General features: G+C 36.9%; 3 protein-coding genes across 4 annotated transcripts; 1 reads left to right on the forward strand and 2 right to left on the reverse strand.

Annotated features, from left to right (window-relative positions):
* The first annotated feature begins 6,556 nt into the window (after positions 1-6,556).
* On the forward strand, positions 6,557-8,865 carry LOC111921602 (kelch repeat-containing protein At3g27220). Its single transcript, XM_023917188.3, has 7 exons — positions 6,557-6,872; positions 7,079-7,273; positions 7,346-7,578; positions 7,647-7,817; positions 7,909-8,014; positions 8,116-8,322; positions 8,455-8,865. Exons 1-7 carry the CDS (start codon positions 6,660-6,662, stop codon positions 8,629-8,631), a joined length of 1,302 nt encoding a protein of 433 aa, XP_023772956.1. The 5' UTR covers positions 6,557-6,659; the 3' UTR covers positions 8,632-8,865.
* Positions 8,768-11,955, reverse strand: LOC111921593 (ribulose-1,5 bisphosphate carboxylase/oxygenase large subunit N-methyltransferase, chloroplastic). Of its 2 annotated transcripts, none has more exons than XM_023917183.3 (11): positions 11,293-11,955; positions 11,146-11,217; positions 10,733-10,938; positions 10,565-10,651; positions 10,322-10,414; positions 10,088-10,245; positions 9,920-10,004; positions 9,752-9,838; positions 9,307-9,417; positions 9,126-9,227; positions 8,768-9,035 (listed from the first exon to the last, which is right to left on the reverse strand). In XM_023917183.3, exons 1-11 carry the CDS (start codon positions 11,678-11,680, stop codon positions 8,868-8,870), a joined length of 1,557 nt encoding a protein of 518 aa, XP_023772951.1. In that variant the 5' UTR covers positions 11,681-11,955; the 3' UTR covers positions 8,768-8,867. The 2 variants fall into 2 exon arrangements, with proteins under 2 accessions (XP_023772951.1, XP_023772947.1); XM_023917179.3 differs by having other exon boundaries at positions 9,298-9,417; positions 11,293-11,954.
* A 2,075-nt stretch (positions 11,956-14,030) lies between these two features.
* On the reverse strand, positions 14,031-15,884 carry LOC111921585 (uncharacterized). The gene is made up of 5 exons (XM_023917165.3): positions 15,663-15,884; positions 14,969-15,040; positions 14,730-14,896; positions 14,515-14,626; positions 14,031-14,423 (listed from the first exon to the last, which is right to left on the reverse strand). Exons 1-5 carry the CDS (start codon positions 15,699-15,701, stop codon positions 14,190-14,192), a joined length of 624 nt encoding a protein of 207 aa, XP_023772933.1. The 5' UTR covers positions 15,702-15,884; the 3' UTR covers positions 14,031-14,189.

Genomic DNA, 15,884 nt, shown 5'->3' on the forward strand with positions numbered 1-15,884 from the left:
CTTACAGAGTTAGGACCAGAGGGTCCCATAGATGGGACCGGAGGGTCCCAGAATTAGGACTGGAGGGTCCACCAGAGTTGTGGGACTGGAGGGTCCCACTGAGACACATTGACCAAGAGGGTCATACATAGTTATAGCCTCGGGTGGCTAATGAGTTGTATGAGGTATTTTGGGGATCTCACTAATCTTCGTGCTTACCGTGTTATATGTTATGTGTTCAGGTGTTTCTCAGGATCACGGGAAGGCGACAGTTCGATTGTACACACGAGATAAAGATTTATCTTTTGGAGGATATTGGATTATTAATTTAACTATTATGGAATTGTGTTTTGTTAATTGATTATTGGGATTTTTGTGAAATTTATTATGAGAATTTTTGTAAATTAAAATGAAAAAAAATTGTTTGAAAAATCACAGTGTTACACCTACAGTGGTTCCAAAACCTCAACCAAAGAAAAAAATTGGCAGGCCTAGGTTGGAGCTTGATTTTCTAAATTGGTCAGGAACTAAAACATGATCTAGAGGTGGTGGAAGGGCTGGTGGAAGGGTTGGTGGAGGAAGGAGTAGAGGGGTGGTAGGGGATCGAGTGGAAGAGGCAATAAAGGTGGTGGTAGGGGATCTAGTGAAGGAGTCCAAACAGAATATGGGGAGGGCATTCCTAAATGTGCGCCTGAACTTGTTGCCATTCCAAATGTTGAGAGTGAAAATGATGCAAGTCCGGATTTTCACAATCATATAAGCTTAACAATTGACAACCTAAGGAAATCTTTATATACTACAGAAGAGATCATGGACTGTCTTGGACTCAGTGAAGTAGAATTACAAAAAAAATGAAGGTCTTGGATTGAGTGAAGCAGAAGTACAACAAATTGAAGATGTGGATGTTGCTATGTCACAAGTATGCTTTCTCATTATTCATTTTGTGATGTTAAAGCTTGCAAAAGGTGGTAGCTATCAAGAATGGAAAGGGAATGAGTTCATCCAACCCCATTAGTCTAGATTAGGGTGTTTCGAATCCTTACTTTTGTTAACAACATGTATAAAACTTTTGGGTTTGGGCAAATGTTGATAGCCCTTTTTGTTGATAAGTCTCTACTGTTGATAGCTTTTTTTTGTTGATAGCTCCTTTTGTTTACATCCATATAAACTATAGGCTTTGGGCCCCTTGATCATGTTTTTGGACATTTACACAACTTGCCATAAAACTTGTTTGGCTTTGGTTAATATTACTACATGTTCTATGATTAACAATGTTTATGTTCCCTTTGGTTATATTGATTCCTTGTTTTATAGATTCCAATCATGCATACATTACTTGTGATTACAATGTTTGCTTATATGGATACTAGTTATGCATGATTCTGGTCATGTATGATTCCATGCATGCATGATTCTGGTCATGCATGATTGACTCCATTATGTATTGATTCGTTTGTGTATTAAGTCAATTATTAACTTATTACAGTTATACTTTGATTCCATTCATTGATTACAATCACCACATTTAAAGTTCATACATAAACTAGATACTTCATTCATAATCATATGAGTCACAAGATATTACATTCATAGTAAACTAACAACCCTTAGTCATAACAAAAACAAACACAACCAAAATACATTAAAACAACTTTCTATCCTACCAATCCATCAACATAACGAACAAATACACAAAAGAAACCACAGAGACATAAAACAATGATTTCCATCTTCCTCCTTCCACTGCATGTTGTGCAACTGGTTGTTGTGCCATTGGTTGTTACACAAAGTCTCCAAAAAAGTTCCCAGCCAGTTGTTCATGCCCAAACTCCCTAAACATTCCATGGTTCTCCAAATTGACATTGTTGTGTAATACTAATAATAGATCTGCATACCACTTGCTTAGTAGAGGAGGATCCACCCAACGAAAGTACTTGCAATCTTCGAGTCCATTCTGGTAATTTGGGCATCCTATAAACCTTCTTCCTAGGTTTAATGGAGTCCATGAAGTCCATCTTTGTACACGATCACTGATTCTTTGAAGATGAAGAAGATGAAGACGACATTTGTCTTGGTCCTCCACTGCTCCTGCTTCAATCGTTGTCTGCTAGGGCACGAATGAAGTTTTCCACTATATTTAGAGTTTAATAAAAGGCCATTAAATGAGTCACCAACCACCTCAGCAAGTCCTTGCCACATAAGCCAATTTAACCCGCTAAATGAAGGTCACCGGTAACATAGGGCCGAAATGTTCAATTTATCCAGTTTTCTGGGTTTTTTTGTTCAAAAAAAATGTTGGGACCAAAGTCTAACTTTTCCCAAAAGTTTGTGACTATTTTGAAGATTTCCCTAAAGTTTCTTGATTTTACTAGATTTGATTTCATCAAATGCTTAGCTTGCATATGTGATTTTTTTTATTTTACTTCTTGTGGTTGCCAGAGACGATTGTTTGTGGTTGCCGGATGTGAGCCTTGTGGGATGGCTTCAGGATGATTTCATCAAATTTTATGTAACACCCAAAATCCAGAAGACACGGAAAGGAAAGAAAACCCTAAGTCAAAGGGGGTCAACTCGTCGAGTCCAAGGGAGAACTCGACGAGTCGGAGCAGTTGAGTGACCGACTCGATGAGTCGGAGAGTGGACTCGGCGAGTCTGGTCTGGGTTAGGAAGTGCTAATTTTGGGACTTGGTACCCTATTTAAGCGTATTGTTCTCTTCCATAGGGTTCATTTACAGCCTCTCTCGTCTAGAACCCAAAACCCTAGCCACCCAACTCCATTGATTGAGCTAGTTCTTGCCTTGAGAGTGAATTGAAGCTTGGAGAAGGAGGAAGGTCCTTGGTGGTGCCAGAAGAAGCTATATATCCAGAGTTGGGGTAGCATTTCGGACCATTTAGAGGTAAAAAGCTTATACCTTGACTGTTAATCATCTAGATCCCCTTTGTAGCATAGATTTGGTCACATTTGGACCATTTCCAAGGTCAATCCGAGTATTAACACCTTGAGGATGGATTGGACACAGATCTGAACACTCTTGAGCTTTAGAAGCTCAAAAGTTGTTGGCTTTATCCAACTAAGGTCCCATTTCATGACCTAGGCCTTCCTTGTAGCTTGGATTAAGTGTTCTAGCCTCACAACACCTTGCATGCACATAAAGTTAGCAACTTTACGTGCAATGCTAGCATAAGGAGTCCAGATCTATGAGTTGGAGGTGTTGGGATGGACTAGAATCGGCAGAATAGATATGTCATAAGATGGACTCGGCGAGTCAGTTCATAGACTCGACGAGTCGGGTTGCAAACCCAAACCCTTCTGTTTATGAGTCAGATCAGTGAGTGGGGTTAGAGAATGACTCAGCCAGTCTGTGTCCGTAATGGACATGAAGATCATGGTACTCGACGAGTTTAAGGAGGAACTCAGCGAGTCCAAGGAAATCTCCTTAACTTATGAAGATGGACTAGACGAGTTGTATAACAACTCAGCGAATCGGTTGAAGATGGTCCCGAATGTTTAGTTGAAGGAGAACCCGTCGAGTTGTTGCTAGACTCGACGAGTCGAGTCAACGTTGTTTTGGGATTTGAGGAGCACGGAATCGACGAGTTGGTGGAACAACTCGGCGAGTCGAGTCAACTGGAAGTTGACTCTAATCGTTGACTTTGACCCTGAGAAGGACCTTGACTAGAGTTGACCTAGTTGACTTCTGGAGGATAGTTAGGCTAATTGTTATTATTGGTATTGGTAGCTCGGGGAGCTAGAGGAGCAGCGGTTCAGAGAGTTGTCGGATAGCAGCTAGAGGGTTATCAGCAGCTTCAGCAGTTTGAGGTGAGTCTCCTCACTGTTTGTATGGGTCTACGGCCATAAAGCCGACCCATTTAGTTTATGTATGATGGGAAGACCCGGGGGTTAGCCCTAAGCATTACGCACGAAAGACCAGGAGACGGCTCCTGGCACATAATATGTTATTACGTCTGGCAGGAAGACCCGGGGGTTAGCCTTAGGTAGGGGTGTGCAAAAAAACCGCAAAACCGAAAAACCGAGCCGATCCGGTCAATCCGAAACCGAAAAAAACCGAAACCGGAAAAAAACGAAACGGAAATAAACCGAAACCGAAAAAACCGGATACCTACGGGTCGGTTTCGGTTTAGATATTTCAATATCCGCGGATACCCGAACCGAACCGATATATGTATATATATATATATATATATATATATATATATATATATATATATATATATATATATATGTCCTTTAAGAACATTATTTATTTTACATGACAATTTAGTAATGATTATAAACCCTTCGATCACTAAACAGTATGCACAAACCAAGAAATTAGAATTGGTTAAGCTGAGAAATTAAATTATACTATCTTTTTCATGCGTAAACCAAAAAATTACAATTGGTTAGATTTATATATTTGATTGAAATTTGAACATCCAAGAACTTAGAATTGGTTATACTATATTTTTCATGTGTAAACCGAGAATTTAGAATTGGTTATATTTTGATTGTAATTTGAACATCCAAGAACTGATAAATATTTTGAGGCCACATGTAAAAAAACAACAAATAATAAATATTGAATATCATTATATCAAAGAATTTATATTAGTTTGCACCATTGTGTCTACCTAAATCCAGAACTGATGATTGGTTTTATAATTTTAAAAGTATTTATTATTTATAATTAAAGAATTAGCTTTATTTTCAGAAAAAGAATTGTTGAAATGGAGTTTGTAGTTTTGATTGATTATTATTTTTTATATTTAACGGATACCCGTGAACCGAACCGTGGTTACCCGCCTTTATACAGTTCGGTTCGGTTTGGTTTTTTAGCAATTCGGTTCGGTTACGGTTAGTGCTAGCAAGATACCCGCCCCGTTCTCGCGGTTCACAGTTTTATTATTATCCGATCTGAACCGCCCCGTAAACACCCCTAGCCCTAGGCAATATGTATGAAAGACCAGGAGGTGGCTCCTGGCGCACTGTATGCTATTATGTACGAAAGACCAAGAGGTGGCTCCTAGCACACTGTATGGTATTATGTATGAAAGATCGAGAGGTGGCTTCTGGCACACTATATGCTGAATTGCCTAGTAGAGTAGTATGTATAGTTGTCTTGGTGATGCTTGCATGGAAGACCAGGGGTAGCCCTTGGCACTTATTTGTAAGACCGAGGGAGTGGCCCCAGGCTTGACCAGGAAGACCACGTGCGGCCCGTGGCATAACCGTAAGACTATGTTTGACACATAGCACCTTAGCAAGACTATGTTTGACACATAACACCTTACTTGATTATGGATATGTATGGCTCTTGGTTATGTATGGCATGTATGGACCAGTTGGTATGTATGGTATGTGGTAATTGGGGAATTCACTAAGCTTCGTGCTTACGGTTTTCAGTTTTGGGTTTCAGGTACCTTGTTTTCAAAGAAAGGAGTCGGCTCGATCGCGACGCATCACATTATGATTTCCGCACATGAGATCTTTGGGGATTACACTCTGATATGGTTTTGTGATAATATGTTTTGATTATTGACACTTTGGTTTGACATGAAATATTATTATGAATGTTTCTATACTGTTGGTTTTATATAATAACTTCAATTAAAACGAATTTTTTTGTCTTGAATTTTGGGATGTTATATTTTAAATTGCAAATATGATTTTTATGGATTTTATTTAATGAGGTGGTGGTTGTAGGGTTTGAGGTTGTGGTAGATTAGTGGATCCTAGTAATAAATAATAAAATAAATGAATGAATAATAAAAACAAAAATAACAAGAAAATAATAAAAATAAAATTAAAATAAATTAAAGAATACCATATTCGTTTTTTCAATTTAGTCAGGGACTTAACATGAATTAAAACCAAATCATCGACCCGTGTTATAAGAAAATTAAAGATGAAACTTGCAAAACAGACTTATAAAATCAAAAACTATTTTCTGTCGGTGGTAGAGGTGGTGATGGTGTTGGCGACAGTTATGGTGACGGCATGGTTGTGTTAGTGGAGTGGCGACGACGATGACAGTGGTGACAACGACATTAACAATGTAAAAAAGAAATATTTTAAAATTTAGAAAATGTTGATAAAATCAAAAACTGAGATAAAAAAAAGTATGTTTTATGTTTTCTTATAGTTTTTTTTTCTTAAATATCTTTCCACATGAAACGAAAGACTTTAAAATAATACTCCCTCCGTCCCAATTTTATTGTCCACCTTACTATTTTAGTTTGTCCCAAAATTATTGTCCACTACCAAAAATAGATATACGTTTTTACCGTATTACCCCTAACATTTAATAAAGTAAACATCAATAATTATAAATACACATTTCCCATTGTTTTTAAAAAATGGCAAGATGGTCATTTTACTCAAAAAGACAAAACTAATGATTGTTTTTCTTAATCTGTGTGTTTTTTTTGTCTGTGGATAGTAATTTTGGGACGGAGAAAATAATAAATAAATAAATAAAAATAAAAATAACCGTACACTTTAGCAACGAAATTCACCGACCAACACCAAAATAAACATCGGCGGACTTCAGCGGTAATCGGAAAACCGTTGGCGGCCGCTAATCTATTCAATAAACTATTCCGCCGTTCTTATGTATGCATACAGTGCTTATATATGGGTTTTATCGGGTTTCCGAGATTTTTCGGTGAAATAGAAGATAATGGCAAGGAATCACATTCACAGCAGTAAACAGATTTCCACAAAATCAACAGTCCTGTTGTTGTTCGCTAGTGTTGTTGTTGGTGGCGCATTGATTTTCTATTATTTATGGGCTTCTTCTTCTTCCGCTGTTTATACCTCAGTTCATTATAATTGGATTCGCGAGAAAAATGATCTAGTAACCCTCCCAAATTTCTCCAACGAGACTAATAAGGTCAGATAATTCCCCACTTTTCGAAATTTTTTATTTTACTTTATTCATGTAATTAATGATGCTCTAAAATTGAACCTTCCATTTTGCATACATTTTTTATTTCCCTCTTGATATTTGTGTTATGGTCTTGATATAGAATCATCTAATTAGTAGTGTATTGAAAGTTGAAACAAGGATCTCTTATTTATTGTAACTTTGTATTGTAGATTGCAGAATTTAAAAATGAGAAGCATAAAAATAAAATCCCTGAGAGGCTACTATCAGGAAGTTTTGCAGATTTAGACGCACCAGAAACCAAATGGGAAGAAATGGCACCGGCACCTGTGCCACGTCTTGATGGTGCTTCAATACAGATCAATCACCTGTTTTATGTGTTTTCTGGCTATAGAACCCTTGACCATGTAACGCAATCATTTATATAGCCTTTATGCAAAAGCAAAACCCATATTCGTTAAATTTGAATTTGGTTGTAGGTACATTCCCATGTTGATGTATACAATTTCAGAAGCAACAAATGGGAAGAAAGCTTTGGTACACCAAAAGAAATGGGTAATTCTCATTTAGGAATGGCAAGCGATGGAAGATATATATACATCGTCTCGGGGCAACGAGGTCCTCAGTGTCGAACTCCTCCCGTCTCTCAAACATTTGTGCTGGACACTCAAACAAGAAGCTGGGAGTCTTTTCCACCATTACCACAACCTAGGTTTTTATTTATTTATTTATTTTTTAATTAAAGTTGAATGGTTTGACCTAATTTAATTCCCATTCCAGGTATGCTCCGGCGACTCAAGTTTGGAGGGGTAGGCTTCATGTAATGGGTGGTGGCAAGGAGAACCGGCATACACCAAGCACGGATCATTGGAGTATTGCGGTGAAGAATGGGAAAGCTTTGGAGAAAACATGGAGGAATGAAGTGCCCATACCCCGTGGTGGTCCACACAGGTAAACCATGTAGCCCATTTAGTTCATCAAGTCAATTAGTCAAAAGAGAGTAATTAATATTTATGTTTATGTTTGTTTGGAATTTGGATAGAGCTTGTGTTGGTGTTGGTGATGCGCTGTATGTTATTGGTGGTCAAGAGGGTGACTTTATGCCCAAACCAGGCTCACCTATCTTCAAGTGTTCACGCAGGCATGAGGTAGGTAAGAGCTCTTCTCTTGTACTACTAGTATTGAACAAGTCATATCAAGGTAAAACTGAAGTGTTGTTCAAACTTCAATCCAATTAATTACTTTTCAGGTAGTTTATGCCGATGTTTACATGTTGGATGATAAGATGAAGTGGCATACATTGCCACCAATGCCAAAGCCCGATTCACACATAGAAGCTTCATGGGTAATTCTAAACAATTCCATTGTCATTGCTGGAGGCACAACCGAGAAAAATCCCATAACAAAACGAATGATTTTGGTTGGAGAGCTCTTCCAATTTGATATTAACTCAAAGGTAGTTGATTTTTTGTACAAAAAATTGTTTTGCAACTTTGATCTTTATCTGAGATTTTTGTAATGTTTTGGTCCGTTCCAAGAGAAACCTTTTTGGGCCCAAAATTAATTATACTTATGTCAATGTATACAGAAATGGGATGTGATTGGGAAGCTTCCTTATCGTGTAAAAACCACACAAGCAGCTTACTGGAATGGATGGTTTTATATCACATCTGGTCAGCGAGACAAAGGACCCGATAATCCACAACCAAAGAAAGTCGTGGCTGACTTATGGCGCACAAAATTGAGCGACCTTCTTATACACTAAATTTAAACCTTTTTTTCCTTTTTGCACATTATAGTTTTCACTAGTTAGCATTTAATCAAGTGTGTATCATTTGGTTCCCCCATTTTGAATCATAGTTTTTTTTTTGGTAAAAAAAAAAAAAAAGGCTGTACAAGGCTAAAAAGGTATGCCGGTTGTTTTTTGATTGGGCATATCATGTTTACTTAACAACACAAGTGACAATTGTAAATGAAAGATAGAGCCAATTTTGAGATTTTTCATCTTAGTAGAGGAGCATAAGGTGCTGGGCATGGAGATTGAGAGAGATCTGGTAATTCATTTATGAGATCAACAGTTGCCTCCAAGCATTTGTTTAGTATTCTCTTCTCACACCTCAGCAGCTGTGTTGCTACTCGTTTCCTTGGATCGATATCACATTCTCCCAACTGAATTTCAACATTCCTTGGTTAATTCCCATCTAATTTAAAATTATTGCCAAAAAAAAAAAAACAACATTATTAAATATTAGAGATTACCAAGGCTTCATCTTCGCTTAGAGTGGTGGGGTAACCAGACAATCTTTCTCTGAAGTAAGTAGCTAGTTGGTTCAAAACAGCATGTTCCATACAAGGGCTCACCTGGTAACACAGAAATAGTAAAGGGACTGAAACTGTAAATTAGGATTTATTGAACTAAAGAAGGACTTACGGGACATACAGGACCCTGAGAGGATATAACCGACTGCATCTCTGAGGGATCTGAAACATAACCCAGCCTCATATATGGAAGCATATCTAAAACAGTTTCTCTTTCCTTCCCCACATTAACCTAACAGAGACAGGAAAAGTGTATCTATCAACAGTCGATCTCTTTCAATTACAGAAACTAACTATGGAGCTGTTTTTTTTTCTCAGTTAAATCTTGTATAGGTAAAGTGGCTGAATAGGTAACAATGCAAACCATCTAAATGACCATTTTACCCTTTGCACTCCAACAACCAATTTTCACAATATTCATCAGTTTTAATAATGTGAAAGTAGTTGGGAGGAAAAAAGAGGTAAATGTTTGGTGTCTTAATACATTAAGCCAGGTTTTTTGGCTTAACCATTTAAAAAGAAGCAAGAAGGCCAGCCCATAAGCATATAGGTTAAGTGAGTTGTACCTGGAAAGTTTGTATGGTCAATTTTCCATTTCGTTGAGCAACCAATCTCTTTTCCTGGTATTGAGGATCCTCTGTGTTCAATGCTGCCTGGAAGCAACAAAGGTAAGAAGCAAAAAAAACTAAATATATGATTATGATTATGATTATGATGACAAGTTGAAACTTCACCTCCACCATCAAGCGATCATAAGTGTTATCTTCATCAACAAAACCATAATTGATGAGTAATTTGGAATTAGGTTGTGGCCCACACCTACATATATACAAAATCAAAATGTTTCTACTTTCTTCTGAATATAATCCAAAACTAAAAGGAAGATACATAGTATTACATACCATACTACAATAGACTGTCCGGCTATATATGGGCGATCAACAACCAACTGGACAGCTCCATCCTCTGCAGCTGTTAACATCGCCTTGCAATTGCTCCTATACCCCAACAGAGGAGGTCCAAGAGGAACCAATGCAAACCTTCTTGCCAAACTCACTTTCTGAAATTTTACACCAACCATTGCATACTTAATAACAGATACCAAGGCATAGCACATATACAAATAGTAGGCAAACCTGTAAATGCACCACACAAGATTGAACTGCTACAAAAGCTTGTTTGAATATCTCAAAAGAAAAGGCCTCTGTAGGGATATCAAATGGATATTGCTGCTCAAACAAGAACCAAAAAAAGGTTAATCAGAGTCAGTCAGTCGTGTGACATGAAGAATCCAAATCTACACAAACAAAACTAAAACCATTCCAAGTAATAACTAAAATGAACAAGGAAAAAAAAAAAAAAAAAAAAAACTAAACAACCTGAAATAGGGATCCAGCCATGAACCAGACAGTGTCAAGCTCATTATACTCTTTTCTGATGCCTTCTGCTCTTTCAACAACTTCAGCCTGATAGGGAGGGATGTATGTGTAATGTGTTAGGGGTGTATATTCTTAAATTCAAAACTTAGGATAGGAACAGATAGATACCTTTATTGGACTTCCTGTAAGATAATTGAGCTCAGATTCAGACCATAAGAGTGGTGATTCAACAGCTAGCTGTCCCCTACCACGCTGACGATCAAGCTCTTTGATATATGGGTACCAGAAAGATTCTTTTCCTTGTTTTTTCTCATACATTAGATACAACGCAAGGCAAGCTAACTCTGATAGTTTGTTTGTGGTTAACAGTTCCGCTGCAACATAGATTAGGAAGAAACGTCACTCATAACAATGATCTATAAGACAGAAGGAGGAGGGTAGTTTATCTGACTATTACTCAGATGTAATGACGTATCTAGATCATGATCAAGTTGTGTACTCAATTGAGTGCATCAACTAATAATGCCAACCATACGCACATCCAATAAAGAAAGCCTTAGTAAAATTGAACAGCATCTTACCGACGGTTTCATTCCCCAAAACTCTCTCGAGTGTTACAATCAGCGAACTCGGAACAGAAAATGCAATATCACCTGCCTGCATTACACATAGCTAGATCATCAAATAAACTTCAACTAATTCAGGCAAGAAAATCAACACAGCAACACCTGCCTGTAAATCCTCGCTTGCAGCGACGTAATGAATGGAAGGATGTCGTGAATCATACGCCTGCCTGTCTTTGAGAACTACCTTACACGGAGGTAAACCATTCTTATGCATCCAAGATTTCAAGTCTTCCTCCTCTTCAAACTCTTTATCTTTCTTGCTGGCAACCGTGGGAGAAGACGACTTCCCGGAGACAAGTGTATCGGAGCTCGATGCCAGACACATGTTCCGACTCCGCCACCGAAACGAACGACGAGCATTATGCTGGTAATCTCTCGAATTTATGAATGCTACCTTAGAAGGAACGGAGACAGGGCGATTATGAGTGGAGGAGTAAATTGGATTGAAACTGAATACGCATTTGGTTTGTTGTAGATAAGCGACGTCCATGATGATGCTATTGATCTGGTTCAGTCAGAAGCCGGTTGGAAAAATGAAAATTAGGGTTAGGGCTTATGAGATTGAACAATTTGTAAGGCAAATTGTGAAGATTTTGGTGGGTCTGATGGGGATATTTTGTTGGTAGCGTTCAGTTGTGTGCAGGGAGGAGGATAAGGAGAAGCTACTAAGTGCTAACTTCTTCGGCAGTATTTATCATTGGAGGGAAATCTAACACTGTCTTCTCCACTTTCTTTTAGTTTTTTTTGTAAAGGAAACAAAAACAGAAAACCATCTTCTCAAACTATTGTATCAACATTTTATTGTTCAAAATATACTTTTAATTCTTGAAAAAATAAAAAATGTTTTATAAAACTTTATGAGCCTAAATGCAAGAAAGAGTAATGTATTTGTAATAATTATTTCTTATTATATAGACAAAATTACAAAAATGGTCCCTGTTGTATGTATTTTTTAGAGTTTTAGTCAAAACCACGATTTTTTTTTATTGATAGTCCTTTTGAGATGGTTTGTTTGTGATTTTAGTCCCTCGGTAAATTGAAATGACTATAATGCTTTTCTGATTTATTTTTTATGTTTTTTATTTAATTTAAATAAAAAAGAAAATAAATAATAAAGTTGGGCCCATCTCTCTCTATCTCTATTTCTCTCTCTCCAAAAAAAAAAAAAAAACACTGAACACACACACATGATTAAATTAAACACATACACAAATCACACGTGTACACCGGAGGTGGATAAACAAACGAGAAAGAATCGAGTTTTTTTGCCTCCGCCATTTTCCAGATCATGGACGGTATAATTTGGTGTGTATGTGTGTTCAGTGTTGTATTTCGCTTGTTGGGTTTTTGGAACTCGATTTCAAAAATAAAAACACTCATACACAATCAAATCAATTTTTGGGGATGAACTCATATACACAAATCGATTTCGATTTCAGGGTTTTTTTGTTTCAAAAACGATTTGAAGAAACACACCTAAACCACAAGCACACAATTAAAAAAACCGGGCCACATTGTTATTGTTGTGAAGCACTGATTTGTGTAGAGGAATCAGACAATGCCACTGCTTCCATTTTTTTTCATGATTTCAAACTTTTGATGCGAAAATGGAGGCACAGAAGGTTGGCTCTTGTAAATCGGAGCATACACAAGGTCATTATCATACTCGTTTGCATTTGAATCGTGGATGAAAGATTGTAGATTATACTCTCAGATTCAGGAATTATTTGAGATTCGTTCTCATTACCTTTCAATCGAACCAAAGCAACATATACTTTAACCTTCTTATCCACCAACTCCATCGTCATCGTTGTTAACCCCAATTTAGGTCAAATTTGAAGCTGAAATCGACGAATTGATCGATCCAAAAAGAGGAACAAGTTTCCAACGCCATTGATTCCGGCATCGAACCCGAATCACCACTAGTACCACCTATTTCCCCAAGTCCCATTGTTTATCAAACTCTCATCATTCCCTTCCAAACAATCCAAACGAAGAGAGAGAGAGAGAGAGAGAGAGAGAGAGAGAGAGAGAGAGAGAGAGAGAGAGAGAGAGAGAGAGAGAGAGAGGCCCAACTTTATTATTTATTTTATTTTTCATTTAAATTAAATGGAAAAAACATAAAAAATAAATCAGAAGGGCATTATAGTCATTTCAATTACCGAGGGACCAAAATCACAGACGAATCACCTCAAAAGGACCATCAATCCAAAAAAATCGTGGTTTGGACTAAAACCCCATAAAAATGCATACCACATGGACCATTTTTGCAATTTTGTCTGTATTTCAACTTATTTTTTACTCGAACATTATATTTATTAAAAAAAAAAAAAAACTTTTTTGCTATTATCCTAACGGGCATCCTGCAAATGATCAAATACGAAATATGTATGAAGTATGAATAAAAATTATAAAAATTCGTCAGTGTTTTTATTCTACCTTCTCTTGAACTTGAAAAAATTGGCAGCTTTAAAATCTTTTTCTTTCATATTCATTATTCAAGAATATAAAATAATTTTCATTTTCTTTTCTCTATATTCTCCAAAATAGAATGTAAGCAAACATAGTTTAAAGTTAACTTGTTATATAATACTCCGAATTTGATTGCATAGAAAATCTGATAAAAATCTTTACGTACTCACAAATGAGGCTTACAATACATTCTTACACTGCCACCAACGCAGTCCTACATTAAACAGAATTACATTATACATATATACCATACACTCGGTAGGCACAAACATATCATCACATGACATACCATAAGTTATTAAATTTCTGGCAATAACAAAATACAAATACACACACAGGTCTTTTTTGGTTGGTCTAAAAACACATGCTAGCCATTAATATTGATATACCCATAAGATTTAAAATTGTTGGCATAATATGAAGAAAAAAATTGTGATGGTTTCAAAGTTCATTTATTGAATACAAACAAAAACAGAAAACAGAAGAAGCTAATGAAAAAAAGAAGTGGTCTGGTGTCTTGTAATGAATCAAGCAGAAGCAGTGAGCTGTGAGTTGTGTGTTTCATCTCTCTTTTTACCTTTGCTGATTTTGTTAGCACCTTGTTGTTGTTGGTCTGCCTTTTTTTGTGCTCTAATGAGGGCCCGCCTTGCACGTGGACGCATCTCACGGACTTGTCTAGGTGGCATCACATACGGTTGAAGCGGCTTGTCCCCAAATGGGTGCTCGCTGTCCGGGAATATTCTCAGCTTAAGATCTCTGTCCTGAAAATGGAATGGAATTAGTGATTACATTCCATGGAGCATGTCATGATTGGTAATCATTAAAATAAAATTGTTAAGTACTCAGACTGACATCGCGAAGTTTATTTCTTGGGAGCATGCGAAGGACAGCTTTGCGGATGACTTCTGTAGGATCCTTGGCCATCTGGTCCTTTAAACTCCTTTCTTTCAGGTGCCCAATATACCTGTCGTCACATCACTTCACTTATTATTATTCTGAAAACAGGTTTACATAACATAACATTTTGTCGGATGTAAAATAATAATGTTAGAGAAAATGATAAGTACCCAGTGTGCCATCGGTAAAATTTGTCAGTAAGTTTTCTCCCAGTGACAGCGATGTGTTTAGCATTAAGGATAACACAGATGTCCCCATCATCACGATTAGGTGCATATGTAGGCTTGTCTTTTCCTTGAACCACTGTTGATATTTGTGATGCTAATCGCCCTAAAACCTGTATTATTACATTTCCCATTAACATTTCTTAATCAGATTGTCAAATCAACTTTTACTCAAACACACAAACCTGGCCCTTCGCATCAAACACTCTCCATCTCAATCCTTCCAAATTGATGCGTCTTATACCAGCAACTGCTTTCTGCAACATTTTCAATTTCTCAAACTCCCAATTTAACTAACAAAAATACTATTACTTTTCCTTTCCAAAATCAACTTGTCTTATGCTTCCCAATTGACACTTTACCAACCAAGAAAAGCTTAACAATTGATCATCTAAAACTCATTTATTTGTCATGGATTAAACTCTCATTATTTATTGTATGATCGGAGAGGATTTCCAAAATTTCTATTTGTTCATAAAACTTCAGCTTTGAACCTTGAATTCTATCATATGAAGCAGCTACACTCTGTCCCAATTTCTTTTATTTTAGCACAAAGATTTAGCTTGTATATTACTTAGAATTGCGTAACTATGTAAAACCAATGGGAATCAATACTACAGATGGATGTTTCACATACTATTAAGCTTAATCAATAGATTTGCGAAAAAAGGGCATAACAAATCAAGCCGGTGTAGTACAGTGTATTGTGTACTCTAAAGAACTCACAATCAAAATATTCAAGGATATTTAAAACGTTTAAACTAAAGGTTGCAGAAGAAAGTATCTAAGTATTGGACATCACATACAAATTACATTCAAACAATATATGAATTTATCCAACGAATATAGTTAGAAGATAGGGAAATGAGACAAGTGTACCTTGAGGTTGCCACTGAAAGCCTGAGGTGCCACCGACATTTTATAAAACAAAATCTGGTTGACCTAAAACCCGAATCAAGAAGAATCAGAGAAGTGTATGATTAAGGAATGGAACATAAAACCAGCTAAAACCCTAGGGATTTCGACTTTCGAGTGACGTATGGAAGGCTCTGTCGATTTGGGTATTCAGGGGAGAGAGCCGATCGTATATGGGAAAAGGTC

This window comes from Lactuca sativa, chromosome 4 (assembly GCF_002870075.4).
Source record: "Lactuca sativa cultivar Salinas chromosome 4, Lsat_Salinas_v11, whole genome shotgun sequence".
In the NCBI taxonomy this organism is placed as follows: Eukaryota; Viridiplantae; Streptophyta; class Magnoliopsida; order Asterales; family Asteraceae; genus Lactuca; species Lactuca sativa.